The following is a 17,356-nucleotide window of genomic DNA, read 5'->3' on the forward strand; positions in this document are numbered from 1 at the left end:
TTACTAGACCTCTTTAGGAAAAGTACTCTCCTCTATTTAGTCCATTGGAGAGTGTAATTCTGCAGTGAAGACAACAGGCTTTGAGGCGTTTCCAAACCTTTGCATATAAATGTATCCTAGCTGTTCTAGTTGCTGCTATGTTATTCTTAACTTCTAAAGTTCTTTATCAAACACATTTTTAAAATATCCAATATTTCAGCATAGCTGAAATAGCCTGTAATACATAAGTGATATGTGGATGTGAATAACATTTTACATGTATTTATTTATTTATTACTAATTTAAATGTTCTGCGCACTTAATCACTTTTAAAAACCCGTTTCTTTCTGGACAAAGTACTAAAGTATAGTGTATATGTATAAGTATATGTATAAGTATATGTCGCTATATGTCTATATGTCAAACTCATAAAGAGGGCCGGCTCTGTCCTGGGGTGCTTCTTAGACCCAGTGCAGGTGGTGGGAGACAGGAGGATGACAGCCAAGCTGGCAACCATGCTGGAGAACAGCTCCCACTCCATGCATGAGACTCTGGCAGCACTGGGCAGCTCCTTTAGTGACCGGCTGTTTCACCCCAAGTGTGTGAAGGAGCGGTATCGCAGGTCCTTCCTTCCTGCTGCCGTCAGACTGCACAACCAGCACTGCTCCCAGCGGACCACATACACACACACTTAACTACACACACATGTTCAGGGAACAGAGATCCCTCAATGTAAAAATACTATGTGCAATACCCCCCCCCCCCCCACACACACACACACACATATACACACATGTGCAATTAAGAGTCATTTGCAATAAACTGTATATAATATTGCTATTGCTTTTTTAATTCTTATTTATATTGTGTATATAGTGCAAATTATTTATCTGTCTTATTTATCTGAGTGTCTTGCTATCCCTTTCTGCTGTGACACTGAGAATTCCCCCACTGTGGGACTAATAAATTAGATTAGATAGATTAGAATAGATTATTTTATCTTATCTTATCTTAATTTAACAAATGTTTTCCATTTCCCAAGTCAAGTAAATAGACTTTTATGTATTTATATATATTTATGTCTTAATATAACTTGTGAAAATGTACAATAGGCAATTAATATGGCTTATTAATGTCAATGGTAGTAATAAATGCTGAAGTTTAATAATCAGAAAAATCCTGCTTTATCTTATGTGCCTTACAGCTTTTGATAAACCAGATGCACACACTGCCCTCTACTATACTATAGAAGGACCAGGAAGCAAAAGAAAATGGTAAAGTTATGGAGAATTCACTTTGAGAACCCTTCAGGTTCTAGAAAGTTGCCAACAGCTCCTCAGACGTCCCTCATGACCAAAGGTTGGACAAAGTACAGAAAGCACAGCACTTTTGGGAGACTGTTACTCCTTGGAGACACTGCTCTCCTCTCCATTTACTCTGCTATTTATATTAATATTCTATATATGTTTATATTTATATTAAATGTACTTAAGTATCATCATTACAATTCCTCAGTCACAGTCTTGTGTAAACGCTTGTTCTTCAGAAGTTCTTCAACATTGTCTTCCAAACATGCACGCTGGTTGCTTGGTCAGTGGTCAGAGGTTTCTATGGCTGACACAGGTGTTCATTTGCACATTCACGGCTTGAATAATCTCCATAGAAAAGCATTGCCGGTAGAATGGGAGCAGCTGGACATGAGCCTAAGTCATCATGCACAAACCCAAGCGTTGGCTAGAAGGCCGTGAAGCTCCCTGGCATGAGCCAAACTGTGTTCTTGTATCCTATTGGTCTGTCATGTGCGCAGTAGACCAATCAGTGTTCAGTGTGTGCGGGATTTACACTCGACCGATCTCATTCATTGTTCATTAGTTCGGTTCAGTTGTGCAGTAAGTCCGTGGCAGAACTGTGATGAAACACTGAGACTGTAACTCACACACTACCCCAGCATATAGGCTCTAAACCATGGCAGTGTTGCAACAGTCACGTTTTTGTTGCCCATGGTGGTTAAATGACTGTAAAAGACTTTTTAAAGCTTTACAGGTGCCTTTCTTTCATTAGCTTGGCTATCAGCTAACTGTATTTGAACTAATCTGTGTTTTTCCGCTGCTGTTCTTTGTAAAGACGCCATACCATGTAGACTTGCTTAAAGCTGTGAGAAGAAAATTTGCAGATCACATTAATATATTTATTTTAATGGGTCGTATTTTAATGCCACATTTTCTGACAAGACAAGACAACCATTGTCAAATATGCCACGCCCAGCAAAACACACCGCCCCCAGCTTAGTTCACACATTACATACAGCGTATTAAATAAGATGATCTCCACTCCAATTCCAAAAGTATTAGACGAAGCACCATCCATCATTCCAGAGAACACAGTTCCACAGCTACTGTTCCACAGTTACATTTAAGGCCTTTAGCAGACGCTCTTATCTAGTTTACTCAAAAAATAAATACCCTTAGCTAGTTTGTACAGAAGACTAGAATCCGAAGATACCTCTTAACCCTACATACTACTAAACACAAAAGTCAACATGGAGACCATAATACTCGACACTACACTTCGCCCAAGTTCTCTCAGAGGAGGAGGGTCTTCAGTCTGCGTTTGAAGACAGCGAGTGACTCTGCTGTTAGGACACCCAGGGCAAGTTCATTCCATCACTTTGGTGCCAGGACAGAAAAAAGTCTGGACGCTTGTCTTCCGTGGATCTTACATTTACATTTACAGCATTTAGCAGACGCTCTTATCCAGAGCGACTTACAAGGTTACTCACATTACAGAGGTGGGTCAGTGTAGTGTTAGGAGTCTTGCCCAAGGACTCTTATTGGTGTAGCGCAGCATAGTCACCCAGACCAGGAATCGAACCCCAGCCTCCCACATGGTGCGGTAGCTCACTGGCAGGTAGTGCTGTTATCTGTTGCGCCACACCAACCACAGATCTTAAGGGATGGCGATCAGGCCGAGCCGTACTCTTGGTAATGAACAGCTTTTGACCATTGCCATCAAGTATGGAGGGCCTGGTCCATTCTTGACATTGTAGGCCAGCGTCAGGGGTTTGAATCTGATGTGGGCAGTATATTGTGGATATGGTCAGTGCTTAGAGAACACTGATTAATTAGTCCTAATTAATTCGAGTATTTAGAAAAATGTTTATCCTGTTGGTGCATTTTGTCTACATGACAAAATACTGCGTTAAATATCATATTTCCTAAAAAAATGTCTTTAAATATTGTAATATAAGATTTTTCCACATCAACCAGCTGGAATATTACCATATATGGTGTAACCCAGCACTGGGTTGTTGAAGGTGCAGGTGCATGTATTTGTCACTGTACAGCGAAATGTGTCCTCCACATTTAACCCATCTGTGGTAGTGAACACACACACTAGTGAACTAGGGGCAGTGAGTACACACACCCCCAGAGCGGTGGGCAGCCAACTCCAGCACCCGGGGAGCAGAGAGGGTAAAGGGCCTTGCTCAAGGGCCCAACAGTGGCAGCTTGCTGAGCCCGGGAATCGAACCCACAACCCTGTTATCAATAGCCCGGCGCTCTAACCGCTAAGTAAGTGGGATTTTTACCAACTTAGTATGGAGGCTGTTGCTGCAGGAAAGAAGGGAACAACCCCTCTATGAAAACTTCTGGATATGTAGGTTTCAGACATGAGGTTCTGCTTTAGTCTAGATCTTAGAGTGCCAGCAGAAAGGCAACAATAGGACAACTCTATTGAAGTCTTGCTTCAATAAGACGCTCTGTGTTCTGTGAGGTCATGGGAAATCCTGTGACAGTTGTTCAGCTCTGTTACACTGTCGTGTCAGAGGTGATTCACATATGTTGCTGAACCTGCAGGTCAAGTTCTTTTGTCATGTGTCTGACTCTGTGGAACATTTCAATCACAGAGGTGGAGTGAGAAGAGCATGTACAAGACAAAGGCAGGAAAGCAGAGATGTTGTACCTGTTGGGGGTAAGTGGAAAAGGTCTTTTTGTTATGTATAGTTAACGTATATACAGAAATACAAGTGACTGTAGTAGTCAGAAGTAGAGACATTGATCCTAAAATGTTATATTAAGGAGGAACGTGAGCGGTGAGAAGAACCTTCACGGGTTAAAAACAAAACAGGTTGTCAGAAACTTGCGTTTTGGCTTCCTTAGGGAGATGCCAGACACCACTTTCAAGCCTTAAAGAAGCTTTTAATAGAACCATTTTTTGCAAACGAGATATGGGAGAGCGTTAATAATTCCAAAATAAATTTTTATGGGATTTTCATTGAAACTGAAATCCAAGCTAATAACCAATAAGGATCATTTACGATATATGAAAAGCAGCATTTATTTATTTTTTGCTCCTGGGCTCCCCCTACAGTTGTGGAGCATAATTCACTTTTACACCTGAGAGGTAAATACAAATTGTGCTTTGTGCTCTGACTCCTGGATAGTTGTACATGTACAAATGTTGAAGGGGATGTAAAAGAAGCATGTGGACTGGATGGAGTAGTAGTATTATAGGATTTTACACAGTTCTCATGAGAGGTCTTGTCCAGCTTCATTAAAGCTCCAGCCTGGGGTTACAATGATGATTCTGAAGCTGCTGTTTTATTTTCTAGAACTAAAAATGCTACTAATGTTGCTTAAAAACTAGAATAATTAGAAATTAGAATAATTTATTTTTTAAACTACTTCCACTAACTATGTTATCTTCTTTTTTGGAACCCCAAAACTCAATATTTTGTTATTCAAAAGAGGAAATAGAGAAACACCCCAAAGTACAAAATTCCTCATCACTTATTTCCTCTTCTCTTCTTTTATCTTGACTCATTTGTTAATCTGTTAAATCAGTTCTAAAATAAATTTGTTCCTCTAAATCTGATCTGTGATCTGTGTATTTAAATTGTACAATAAACCTTTTAAGCATATCATCACCGTCATCTCCAAAACAAAAAAAATCATCACATTATCAAATGTAAAGAACAACCGTCAGATTAATATTTTTGTAAAAACTAACAAACAGAGGTGATATGATTGTGGGATGGTTGTGGAGAGACTGTTTTTTTCTTTGAAATGGAAATGTGAGGACTAAAGCCGGAGCAAAAAGTCCCCTGAACGAGGTGTAAACGATCCCTTGGGCATTCAACCATTACCATTTCTAGTTATGGGTCGCAGTGGGTCTGGAGCCTACCCAGAATAATTGGGTGTAATGCAGGAATACCATTTATTTGGAAACAACAGCTGCCAGATTATGTGTTTTTCCTTTTTTCCCACCTTGCAGATCATATTTGGCCTTATTTGCATCATTATGTGTATGACCAATGGCCTTAGGCAGGTAAGCAGAACATTTTCATCTATTAATTTCTTGTAATTTGTACTTTCGTTCATTGTGATGATTAAACAGCCTATCGTGGGGCAGCATTGCAGTGCATTAAATAATGTAGACATGGGCCAGCAGCTTCAGGTTCTGTTCACATAAAAAAGAAACATCCAGTGAGGTCAACGGAGAATGGCCAGATTGACTCAGATAACCACTCTGTACAGATGAGGTGAGCAGAAAAATATCTCGGAATGGGCCACATGGCCAGGGCTGCAACAGGGGTGGCATTGTGGCCCTGCAGGTCGTGCATGTGTTGTACATGTGTAGGTGCCTTGTGGGGTTGTGGGTTCCCGGTCAATCCCCAGTCCGGTTACTGTCTGTGAGGACTTGGGGTGTGTATTCTCCCCATGTCCATGTGGGTTTCCTCAAAAAAATACACACGGTGAACTGGCTATGCTAAAGTGTGCCTGGTTGTGAATGATTATGTGTGGTACTCTGCAGTGGATGCGAGTCCACTGTTTTCTTTACACACTTTGGACCGGTTAATACCAATTAATCACTGCTTGAATGCTACAGCCTATTTGAGTTTTGTTGCTGCCGGGATGAGATCCTCAGACCCATTGTGAGACCATATGATGGTGCAGTGGGCCCTGGGTTCCTTCTGATGCATGTGGCTAAAGTGTGTCAGCAGTTCCTGCATGAAGATGGCATTGATGCTATGGACTGGCCTGTTTGTTCCCTAGACCTGAATCTAATCCATCCACTGTCCAGGAGTTGACTAATGCTTTAATACAGGGAGGAGATCCCTCAAAAGAACATCCGTCGCCTCATTCTGATCAGAAGTATGCCCAGGCGTTGCAGGGAGCCCACACACACACTACTCAGCCGCATTTTAACTTGTCTTGAGGAATTTCCACTGAAGTTGGAAGTGCTGTGACTCTCAAGTGACACAACAGACTGAGAAATTCAAGTTTCAGCAATCACAACGACAATCACATTTTTTGCATGCCTTTTTTCATTGACCTACATCGACAGCCACAAAGGTGCCACCTGTCACGATCACTGCCATTTTATTACGTAAACCACACCGGCACTTTATTTAGATTAACTAGTGCACAATCAGTATAGCATTCTCAGAAAATATACTTACATCCGGACACTCCTGTTACATGGCAGCAGTCAGGGGTACGGCCAATGCCCCATATGCAGAACAGCAGAGGAAGGTAACCTCACAGTACTGGGAGTGGCTTGTTGTTGAATTTGACTTGTAGAGATGTTTGTATTTACACTTGTATATAATATTTGCCTAAATGCACCTCATATCACCTCTTGAAGTGATGTGAATTTATTTTAAAGGCATCTTGAGTGCCTTTACCTCTGCATTTTTATATGAGACAATCTCTATTTTGAGATTTACACCAAAGACCAGGGGTCATATTTAGAAGATTTGGGTATAGTGTTAAGCTAAATGTGTTCAGTGTGGAATCTTCAATTCTACATACCTGTACATAATGTAAACACACACCTTTAAAAGAAAAAAATAAACGATGGGAATTCAGAGGGCAGAGTTACATAAATAATTCCATTATCCAAATGTTTGCTAGCAATGCTACAGGAATGCTACACAGGAATCTGGGGGACTGTAAGGTCAGGTTTATCAGGTTTATATCATGTAATATTCTGGTTGTTTTTGATCAATCACTGCACTTAAAGAGTGCTAAAATGGACCAACTATTATTAAAACACATTTAATAAGGATTACAACTGCATCACTATGACACATCAAGTGTTTTAGAATTGTACTACACATAAACATTGAATATATTGACATTAAAGTCCCAATATACTACTACAAAAAATGAGAATATTGTAAAAAAAAAAAAGTGTATATGTAGTCATACTTTCAAAAAGTTAAACTGTTATATATTTTATATCCAATACATTTAGGGACATATTTAAAGATTCTTTTGTTTTTATGTAGATACTGTTTCATTTATTAAATGGTTAGTTAAACAATTAGTTTGGATTTCTGATTTTCATGCCAATGAAAGCCATGAATCTAAAACATGTAACTTTTTAAGTTTAACTTAAGTTGAGATTATGATAGCAAATAAACTTTTCTACAATACTAAATGTTGTTTTTAGATGCACTAGTATAAACATAAACATAAATGCACTAAAATGTCAGTACTTCCATATTGTTAATATGTCAGAAGAATAGGATGGGAACTGTAAATATGACTTTTATAAAGGAAAGTTTGGAAAATGAGTAAGCATAAATGCTTACACACATCAGGTCACAGTGTATTGTTAATTTGCATGTATTGTAATATTTGCTGCTATCTGATATTTTCTCAACATTTGCACAGTACATTTTGTACACCTCAGGGTTTCAGACAGCTTATATAAAAGAGAAACAGAATGGATTTCCATTGATGTGTGATATTAAAGCATAACAGCTCATCTTTCCAGTCCTAGCTTGCCTAATCCTAAGCACAACGTTTCCACACCCTGTAATTTAAAGTGAAAGAATCAGACTATAATGAGTGAAATGGTATTTAGATATTGGGATTCTAGACCAGTAAGAGTTTTGTAACTCAGGCAGAAATAAATGGGTGCTTCAGTATGTTTTTTTAAACAATGCTATAGAAGAACCACGTTTGGTTCCAAAAGCAACTATGTTTGTAATGTGATGTGTAAGTGTAAAAAAACGGTAAATTGGTAAAGGTCCTTACCATTGAATTGGAACATTTCTACAATTCTCTTCAACAGAGAACACAAAGAGGTGCTAAAGGTAGCCGATGCAACTTGGACAAAAAGAAGGTAAAGGGATTTTCTAATCATTACCTAATCTGCTTTCTTCTTGTTTGTCTGTAATGATTAGTATGATGCAGAAATCACATTATAGCTTGCTTTGCTTGCAAAGTTATTCCATACACTCCCTCTCCCTTTTTCTTAAGGAACCAAACCTCTATATTCAATACTTAATAATTAAACTGAATATTCTTTTGTGGAATGCAATTAGAAGAAGCACTTTTGGTTTCCTAAAAATATTTCAGTGGATGCTTCTTTAGAGAGCCATTTTTGTATGAGATGTGTGAGCATGAAGAACCTTTCTGAAATTAAAAAAAACTTCATAATGTAAAGGTTAATTAAAGTTCCTGAGCACATCTAATGCCTCCTTTATGACTTGCAGTTGAACATTTACATTCCTATAGTCATTTTACTAGAAGTTAACCATAGTACTCTTAGCACCATTGTAACTGCTCATCAAGTTGCTTTAGTTTGATGTAAATTAATGTGAAATAGTCTTATTTATGTTACATTTTCATCTTTTATGATGATTGTGTTGGCGGTTTGATCCTAGATTGCCCCAGAGTTTGAGAATACCTGTAATAACATACTCTGTTTTTTGCCCAAGCTTTATTGCCAAGATTTATATCACTACTAAATAGTCATTAAAGCCATGAGCCTAAGCTCCACTATCCATCATTAACAACTGACTTGAAATAGCCTTAATAGCTAACTACTACTGAAGTATGTAAATGCTTGAAGATGTAGCCTTAGTAACTACTGAATGTACTCAATATGCAAAGAAGTATACCTACTTAAATATGATCTAACTACTTAATATGCTACACTGCCTATGTTAGATACAAACACTTACTAGAGGCTGAAATGAAACAATACGTTTGTACTTATTACATTTAATTAAAGCCTAGCTTTAATTGTGTGTACTAAAAAATTGTACTAATTTAAAAATGTTCTATTTTAGATACCTAGTTAAACATACTACTACACATGTATTTAAATCTACATGTTTAATATAATCTATATGTTCTAATATGACCCTAAAGTGAAATTTATAACACATGAAAAAGTGCTTTAACTTTATGACTGTTATATATTGATATATATATATTATACTAGACGTACAAATATACTCCTGTCATACCAAAATGGTGCATATCTAGGGATACGCTGTGGTGCATAATAAATGTGTTTGAATATTCTGCACTACACTTTTTAGTATGTTACAAATACAAATACTTACATAATTTCATGCACGTGTTTACAATTAAGTGCATTTTCACTAGAGGGATGTAAATGTCATTAAGCCTAACCTTAAGAACACATTTCAATGGATGTTTCTTTAGATAAACATTTATTTGTATCAGAAATGCGTGTGAAGATCCTCCACATAATATAAATGTTATAGAAAAAGATATATATTACGTTATTTAACCCATAAATGAACAAATTACCATTTTAGATTTCCATACTTACATTACCTTGAACTTAGGACATGGTCGTCCAGCAATCCCTTGCCATACTGTGTGTTTTTTTTGGGGGGGTTGGGGGGGGGTCCTATAGCAAGTATATAGCACATATTTAATCTTGTATTAAATGTTAAGAATTCCTTTGAAGAATCTCCATTTCCAGTCATTACCAGTGAAATCACTAATAAAACAGAGGGGCTGAAGTTAATAGACTTTCTTCTCTCACAGAAGGACTTTAGTGAACAGGAACTTCACTTCATTACCAGAATCCTGTCCATTGGGTTGGTGGATGCTGACCCCGACACTCTACACCACCTCAAAGAGTACAGAGATCTCCATGGAGGTTCAACCTGAGAGTGACCACATTCACTGGTGTTTCCAGTGTCAGGCAGCGTCCTTAGGAACATGTACTCATTTGTACTATCTGTGTCTGGGAGGAGGAACTGTTCTTCTAGTTAGTTGTAACACTTCTTGTTAGTTGTATGGCAGCTGCTATAGAAATGAAACGGCATTGGATAAGGAATGGGAGCGACTGGTGATTTAGTATTTAATAAGTCAACCCAAAATTGTGATGGGAGCATGTCCCTGATCACATTATCATGTCATCATCATTTACTTCAAACTTTATTCTTGTTTTCCCTTAATTTTCCTTTAAAATATAACAACCTGTATACATCACCGTGCACCAACAGGCGATTTACAGGGAAAATAATATTATCAATCAACATTCTCATGTTTTACGTTCTCCGCAACCTATCATTTAGTGAAATACTCATTCTAGACCAGGGTTTTCAGTATTTTTCAACATATCTCTAAGTACTGAAAGCTACAAATTATTGTTACAATTTACAATATGCCTCTTTATTATTACATGGACTTCAGCCCTAGTCTGTAATTTCCTAAGAGAGGAAAGAGGGGGAAAAAAAAGACATGGCAGATCCAGACAGAACAAGAGGACAATACCCCAGGACCATGAAAATTGAATCCCACTCAAGCCATATAATTCAGTAGCATATTACATCCTCAGGCTTATAATTCAGTAAGCACAGGGAAAACAGCACATCGACTGGGCTCATCCAAAGCCACGGGAGAGAGCTGATGCCTAAAGGTTGGAGAAGAGGGCTTAGTAGCACATGGTCACCAGATCAATCCCCTGGACCAGCAGGAAATAGGAGCCGGGTTTGTTGAGGAACAATTTTGAGTGTATGCACTTACTGCTCCTATTTGTGAATGTGTGAGTGTGTGTGTGTGTGCAAGGCTAGAATCTGTTGAATTGCTGTGCAAATGCAGAGAGGTGTAAACCAAACAAGTCTGAACTCAAATAAACAACTAACCGAGCTCTGGGTTCATGTCATGATTATATGACTGATACTGTTACAGCTACTGTTACTTCTGCCTGGTTTTGAATAGGAAGTAAAAACCTTATGCTGTTATGAATATTGTGTTGGCATACACAGTAAGTGCTGGAGCACTATCTTGTGTTAAGTCGGTGACTGTGTTGATACTGCTTCTCAATACAATAAAGTGTTTTTTTTTAGTATTATTTTATTATATTTATAAAAGGAAAGCCTTCTTGGAAGTAGAGCTGGACAATATGACACTATTTTATCGTATTATGATATATTATGTTATCATGGTACACAATATGCTTTTATGAGTGTATCGTGGATATTGGCAGTGCTGAAAGAGCACCAATAAGCACATTTCATTACAAAGAGTGAATGTATTTTATGTATTTTATTCCACATCAGCATTTCTATTGGTCCATTCAACAGTGTTTAACACATGTCATACATTGATATAAAAATGGAGATACACAGTTTTTGTACAGAGGTGACTATGTAAGTTATGCTCAGTGAAACCACGAAGCTCCAAATGGGAAGGTTTGACAGAAGTGCATTCATTCGATGAATTGCCTGAGGCACTGAGCCTTTATTGCTTATGCAGGCCCACGCAAGTACTTCCTTACTCTCGGCATGTCTGCAACAGGATATAAACGTACCAGCAACACAGTGTATTCTAATTACACACACCAGATACAAATCACTTGCAAATTAGACACTATGACACTGGTCACCAACCCTCCAACTTTCAGCTCCAACACAAATCAGGCACACCTCATTCAGCTAAACCAGAGGCGTTGGAAGGTAATCATTAGATTATAAAACAGATGAGGGTTAGAGCTCAATTTAGCAGGAAGGTAGAGCTCAGATTCAAAACCCTGACGCTGGCCTAAAAAGCCAAGAACGGACCAGCCCCTCCATACTTGATGGCAAAGCCCTTCGAGCTTCAAGTACGGCTCAGCTCGACTCGTCATCCCTCAAAATCCACGGAAGACAAGCGTCCAGGCTTTTTTTTTCTGTCCTGCACCAAAGTGGTGGAACGAGCTTCCCCTGGGTGTCCGAACGGCAGAGTCCAACGCTCGCTGTCTTCAAACCCAGACTGAAGACCCTCCTCTTCAGAGAGTACTTGGACGAATAGCAGAGTACTATGGTCACCTTATTGTCTTGTGCTTAGTAGTGTCTCAAGCTTAGAGGTATCTTTGAACTAATAGTCTATTCTAACTAGCTGAGGTTTTTCTTGGGTAAATAGCAAAGCACTTTTGAAAGTCTCTCTGAATAAGAGCATCTGCTAAATGCCTTAAATGTAAATGTAGATCTCGATGAGCAGGGTTTGTGGCCACTGAATTATGCCAGTTAATCCAAATGTACTAACTACAAAAACTAAATAAAAGTTAGTTCATACAGAGTGCATTCATGGACCTTCATGGACCTTTGATTGTGTACTTTCAATCCCTTCTTCTAATCTTCAAGTGGTGTTTACCTGTCAAAGTGATTAGGAGAAAGCAAACATAAATGTATTGTAGTAGTAAACGGTTTAAGATCATTGATTTTATAATTAATCCTTATTTGCAAATGCTGATTTCTGGTCTAACAATTGTATAAAGTCACCACAACATGCTAGTGGCATGTTAGTGTGTGTTACTGCAGCTACTTACTAGCCTTCTTATGAGATAAATCTATGATGCAGTATCTCTGATCAGCTTTTTCCATTACCATTTAGAAGCTTTAGACCACAAGACCACTGTCAGTTGGATAATTCAGGTGGATTAGCCAGCCCAGCAATGGTATGTGTATGTGTATGAGATACCAGCACCACACAAGCTCACATGCTACCACCATGGCAGATCTTTCTTTTACTCTTTCCATGAAGTCTGGCCTTATGTCCAGGCATAGTTACGATTTATAAATCACACAGTCATGCAACAAAATAACTGAATGGAGATATAATACTACTGCTTTATTTATTATTATTATTATTATTATTATTTAATGTACTTGTGTTAAGCGCATCCATGCAGTTTGGACAAAAATATTGGGTCACCTGCTCATTCTTTTGAAATTAAGGGTATTTAAAAAGGAGTTGAAGTAAATGTCTCTACAGTCAAGGGAATGTTTTCTATTAGATTTTGCAGTCTTCAAAGAATTTCATTGCATTCAATGGAAAAAAGCGTAAGTGAGGTCAGGATATTGGAAGATTACCACACCACCTCATCCCCAACTCCACAACTCAACCTAAAAGTATTGAGTGGAGCTTCATCATCGAGCTGTGGAGCTTATACCCCTCTAACCCACGCCTGGCATTAGGCATGATGCCAATTGGATCATGTTCATCTGCTCCAGAAAGTCCTTTTCTTTTAGCAATACCTATCTTCGGAGACTAGACAAGCTATGTGTGTGCATTTGCACATCTGGATCAGCAATGGGTGTTGCTATGTTTTACCAAACAGTACTTCAGCTTCTTTTTGTATTAGAATCTAGACTAAGTTTATGAGATTTTCTGTCCACGTAGACACTCAAATGGGTGTTAGGCACTGGTCAGTAAAATGCATAAGCTGATTATCATGTCAGGTTTAAGTGTCTGTTCCTGAAGTCAACATCACACTGAGATACGGCACCATAAATTCAAAATGTCTACTATTGTAGACATGTCTAATATTTCTCTACTCTGTACATCTTGTTCAGAATGACCGGAATTACTGATGATTAATAAATACAGTATGTTTACCATAGTTATGGTGATGCATTAATGTTGCGCAATCATAGCAAACTGAAAGTAAACTGTAGTAAAATCAAGTCTTTTTAAGTTACAGTGTGATAATACATAATAACTAACCATTAATAACTGCTCAGGTGCTACAATATAATAGGTATACCTTAAGAAATAGCCAGCGAGTGTAGACACGACATAGGCTGACCTAATAACTGGCAACTCAGCGTAGTATAAGGCTATAAACAGATAGCAATGGTAAGCCCACGGGGACACAGAGAGAGGATAGATAAACAAGAATGGTGAATATTAACTAACTAACTAACTAACTGGTGAAGAATTAAAGTTTATGATGACATCACCAAAAACATCACTGTAGGCAAACTGGCCATAACAGTTTATTCTATTCTCAGCTGAAACTACTAGTTTTTATTGCTAAACTAGAGGCTATAGGGCCCTTAGGTCTTGTGCTTTGCCCTGGTCTCATGATCCTTACCCCAGATTCTGAAGTTCAGAGTTTGTCCCAGTAAGTAGAGCATGATCACTACAAATATGTTGGATATGAAGAAGGCCATCAGGCCAACTGTACTGAACCGACCAAGTAACGGATACACCCAAATGCCAACGCTCACATACACCCATATAACCCTGTGGGGAAAATACACAAAAAAACTTTGTATCAGCCCCTGAATGTACAGTCCTTTCAGTAGTTAGTTTAGTAAGAGGGTTGTAGTGTGATCGTGATAATAATTCCACTAAAGAAGAAACTACGGATGTAATACATTATTGGAAACTGTTATAAACCACATCCGCTATATGGACAAAAGAATTGGGACACCTGATCATTCATTGTTTCTTCTGAAAGGATGTCAAAAAAGTAACTGTCTCTACTGTCCAGGGAAGACTTTTTATAGGATTTTGGAGCAATGCTGTGAGGGACTAACTGCATTCATTGACCGAGGTTAGGATGTTGAATGATCACCACCCCACCTCATCCTCAACTAATCACAAAAGCATTGGATGGAGCATCACCATCACTCCAGAGAACACAGTTGAGCTCCACAGCTCAATACCAGAGGGCTCTAAACCCCTCTAGCCCACGCCTGGCATTAGGCATGTTGATCTGCTCCAGAGAGTCCTGTTCTATTGGCTGTGCTTCTCTACAGGGACTAGAAAAGCTGTGTGTGTACATTTGCACATTTGTGTCAGCAAGTAGCTTCATGGGGTGTCCCCAAACATTGGGACATACAGTGTACTATATGATAACACCTCACTGCACTCAACAGAAACAACATGCACCTACCAGCCTGAGTAAAATAATCCAGCAACCCCCAGGGCAGCCAAACCATTTCTGGTCTTTGGATAGATGTGGGGTTCAAGTATGACCTCGCCAAGTAAAACTGGAAGAACCAGGGTATGCTGTCACACATAACAGGTGATAGTTAGCAGTTGCAACAGTAGTAAAAGCAGCAGTATTATACAGTTATATCCCTTGTTTCTTTGTGCCTCATTAAATCAGGAAATGTTTTGAAAATCATCTGAATATTTTAACTGGGATGCAGTTCAACTCGGGTGGGATGTCATTCCCGGTTCTGATATCTGACTTCTGAGCTAAATGGAATGCAGCATGACCATCGAAACAATATCAAAGCAAAAACAAAAAAAAAAAGACTATTAAATGAAAACTAATTAACAAGACTAACCATGGCGTGGTTTGCCCATGGGGGAAAGAAATTATCCAGAGAGGCTGGGTAAACCAGCTGTCGATCATAGGTAAATATTCCCCAAAACAGCAGAACAACCAACTAAAGAAAAAGAAAAAAATATTAAGGCATACATCACAAAAATATTTCTCAAAGCCTTTGTTTGCAGTCTTTGTTGTAGGGCAAAGTGGAAAAGATTAATACATGAAAAATGTTTATGTGCTTATATATATATTTATTCTGAGTAGCACTGTAGGGTCTTTTGTAAAGAGTGTGATCTCACCAGTCCTAATGGAAAAGCAAAGACGGAGAAGAGCAAGTCCTTAGTTAGGCAAAGTAGTGTTACTTTGGAGCCTTTTCCCAGTGGCTGTAGGTCTTTCATAGAAGCCAATCCAAAGAACACCATCTGTACAATCTAAAGACAGCATTTACAATATTATACAATACACAACACACAAAAGCAGCACACACAAGTTCAAGCAATTAAACAGAAGCTAAATCTTACCAGATTTATAAAAGTGAGATATTTCCATGGCCCACCATAGGGAAATATTCCATCAGGTGGATCTTCCTTCCCTTTAGCATACAGATACTGCACAACGAAGGCATACCAACCAAAAGCAGCAACATGATAAAGTTTCTTCACAATGCCAGTCATGCCTACTCATCTAAGTCCTAGAAAAAAACTAGAATAGCCCACAAAAATGAACCACAAGAACGTTCTGTACTGAGAAATGCAGAGATGCAGTCTTATTAGATTTCTGAAGAAGCTTTAACAGAAAAAAATGTTAATCTTACAGGATAAAAAAAAAGGTTCTGGGGGATTAGGAAGGGGGAAAGTCCAGCTCAAACAAAGGATTCACTGTGGCAGCTTTCTTATAACACTTCTAATTTAAAATTTAGGTCATGTGAAATACATCATTTTGGCAAGTTGTGTTGATAAGGCTCATCTCAATTCATGAATTCATTTCGGTATAGAAGTTATGTTATATATCAAATCCATGTTATTGTTCAAATTAAGACCTACTAATTATTTCAGTAAATTAGACTGGACACAGAAGCACACCCTAGGTAATTACCCTGGGTAATTTCCACAACCCAACGCATGCGGAGTTCATAAAAGTAACCCAGATACACTACGTGGACAAAAGTATTAGGACATCTACATATTACACCTACAGAAGCTTTTTTATGACATCCCATTCCTAACCCATAGGGAATCATATGGAGTTGGTCCCCCTTTGCTGCTCTAACAGAAGGCATGGTAGTCTGTAGTAACTGAGCCAGCAGAGCGTTGGGGACATGTGCATTGTCATGTGTTTCGGCACTCTGCGACCCTGCTCTCTAACATAACATGGTCTCCCACTTTCAATAATTACCACTCAGTTTACTGTGTGAAATCATGGGAGGGAAGAAACTTTGCAGACTGACTGTGACATACTTTTGCAGTGCCATGCTGGAATTTAGTGAGCTCTTTAGAACCACCCATTCTTTCACTAATGTGTGTAAAGGTAGACTGCATGGCTAGGTGCTTGATTTTATTCACATGTGGCAATGGGACTGAATGAAACACCCAAATTCAATGATTAAGAGGTGAGGTCCCAATACTTTTGTCCATATAGTGTACATGGGTTCTTGAATCCAGCACTGGGTTGTTTTCTTTTGATGTTTTGTTTGTTTTTCCATTTCCTATTCATATTAAATATTTCATATAGCAACAAACAGCAATTATGGGATTTAAGCACAAACAACCCTATGGCCTCTTTTCTACTGCAGGGCCAAATAGGTACTGTACTGGTGCAGACCCGTTAGACTGCCTACAGGGTTTTTTGGCCATTTGCTCTCTTGCTAAATCAGGACCTGCAAGTGCACAGAGTCTCTTAATAAGTAGGCAACAGTCTTGCACTACACCTTACAGTACCCTTACAGTACCTAACTAACTGAAGCCCCAATTCATTGCTATCATTGTGTAATCTGCAGCAATAAATAACACTCATTAGGAGGCCATATTATAGATGTAGTCTGCAAAATAAT

The 17,356-nt window shown here is 38.6% G+C and overlaps 1 protein-coding gene across 2 annotated transcripts; it reads right to left on the bottom strand.

Annotated features, from left to right (window-relative positions):
- Positions 1-11,291: 11,291 nt before the first annotated feature.
- Positions 11,292-16,067, bottom strand: LOC140553998 (androgen-dependent TFPI-regulating protein). 2 transcript variants are annotated; one of them, XM_072676804.1, is made up of 6 exons: positions 15,828-16,067; positions 15,606-15,737; positions 15,323-15,424; positions 14,923-15,038; positions 14,116-14,267; positions 11,292-12,392 (listed from the first exon to the last, which is right to left on the bottom strand). In XM_072676804.1, the coding sequence occupies exons 1-6, from the start codon at positions 15,978-15,980 to the stop codon at positions 12,358-12,360; spliced, it is 690 nt and encodes a 229-aa protein (XP_072532905.1). In that variant the 5' UTR covers positions 15,981-16,067; the 3' UTR covers positions 11,292-12,357. The 2 variants fall into 2 exon arrangements, with proteins under 2 accessions (XP_072532905.1, XP_072532904.1); XM_072676803.1 differs by lacking the exon at positions 11,292-12,392 and having other exon boundaries at positions 12,862-14,267.
- Positions 16,068-17,356: the final 1,289 nt, after the last annotated feature.

This window comes from Salminus brasiliensis, chromosome 4 (assembly GCF_030463535.1).
Source record: "Salminus brasiliensis chromosome 4, fSalBra1.hap2, whole genome shotgun sequence".
Classification (NCBI taxonomy): Eukaryota; Metazoa; Chordata; class Actinopteri; order Characiformes; family Bryconidae; genus Salminus; species Salminus brasiliensis.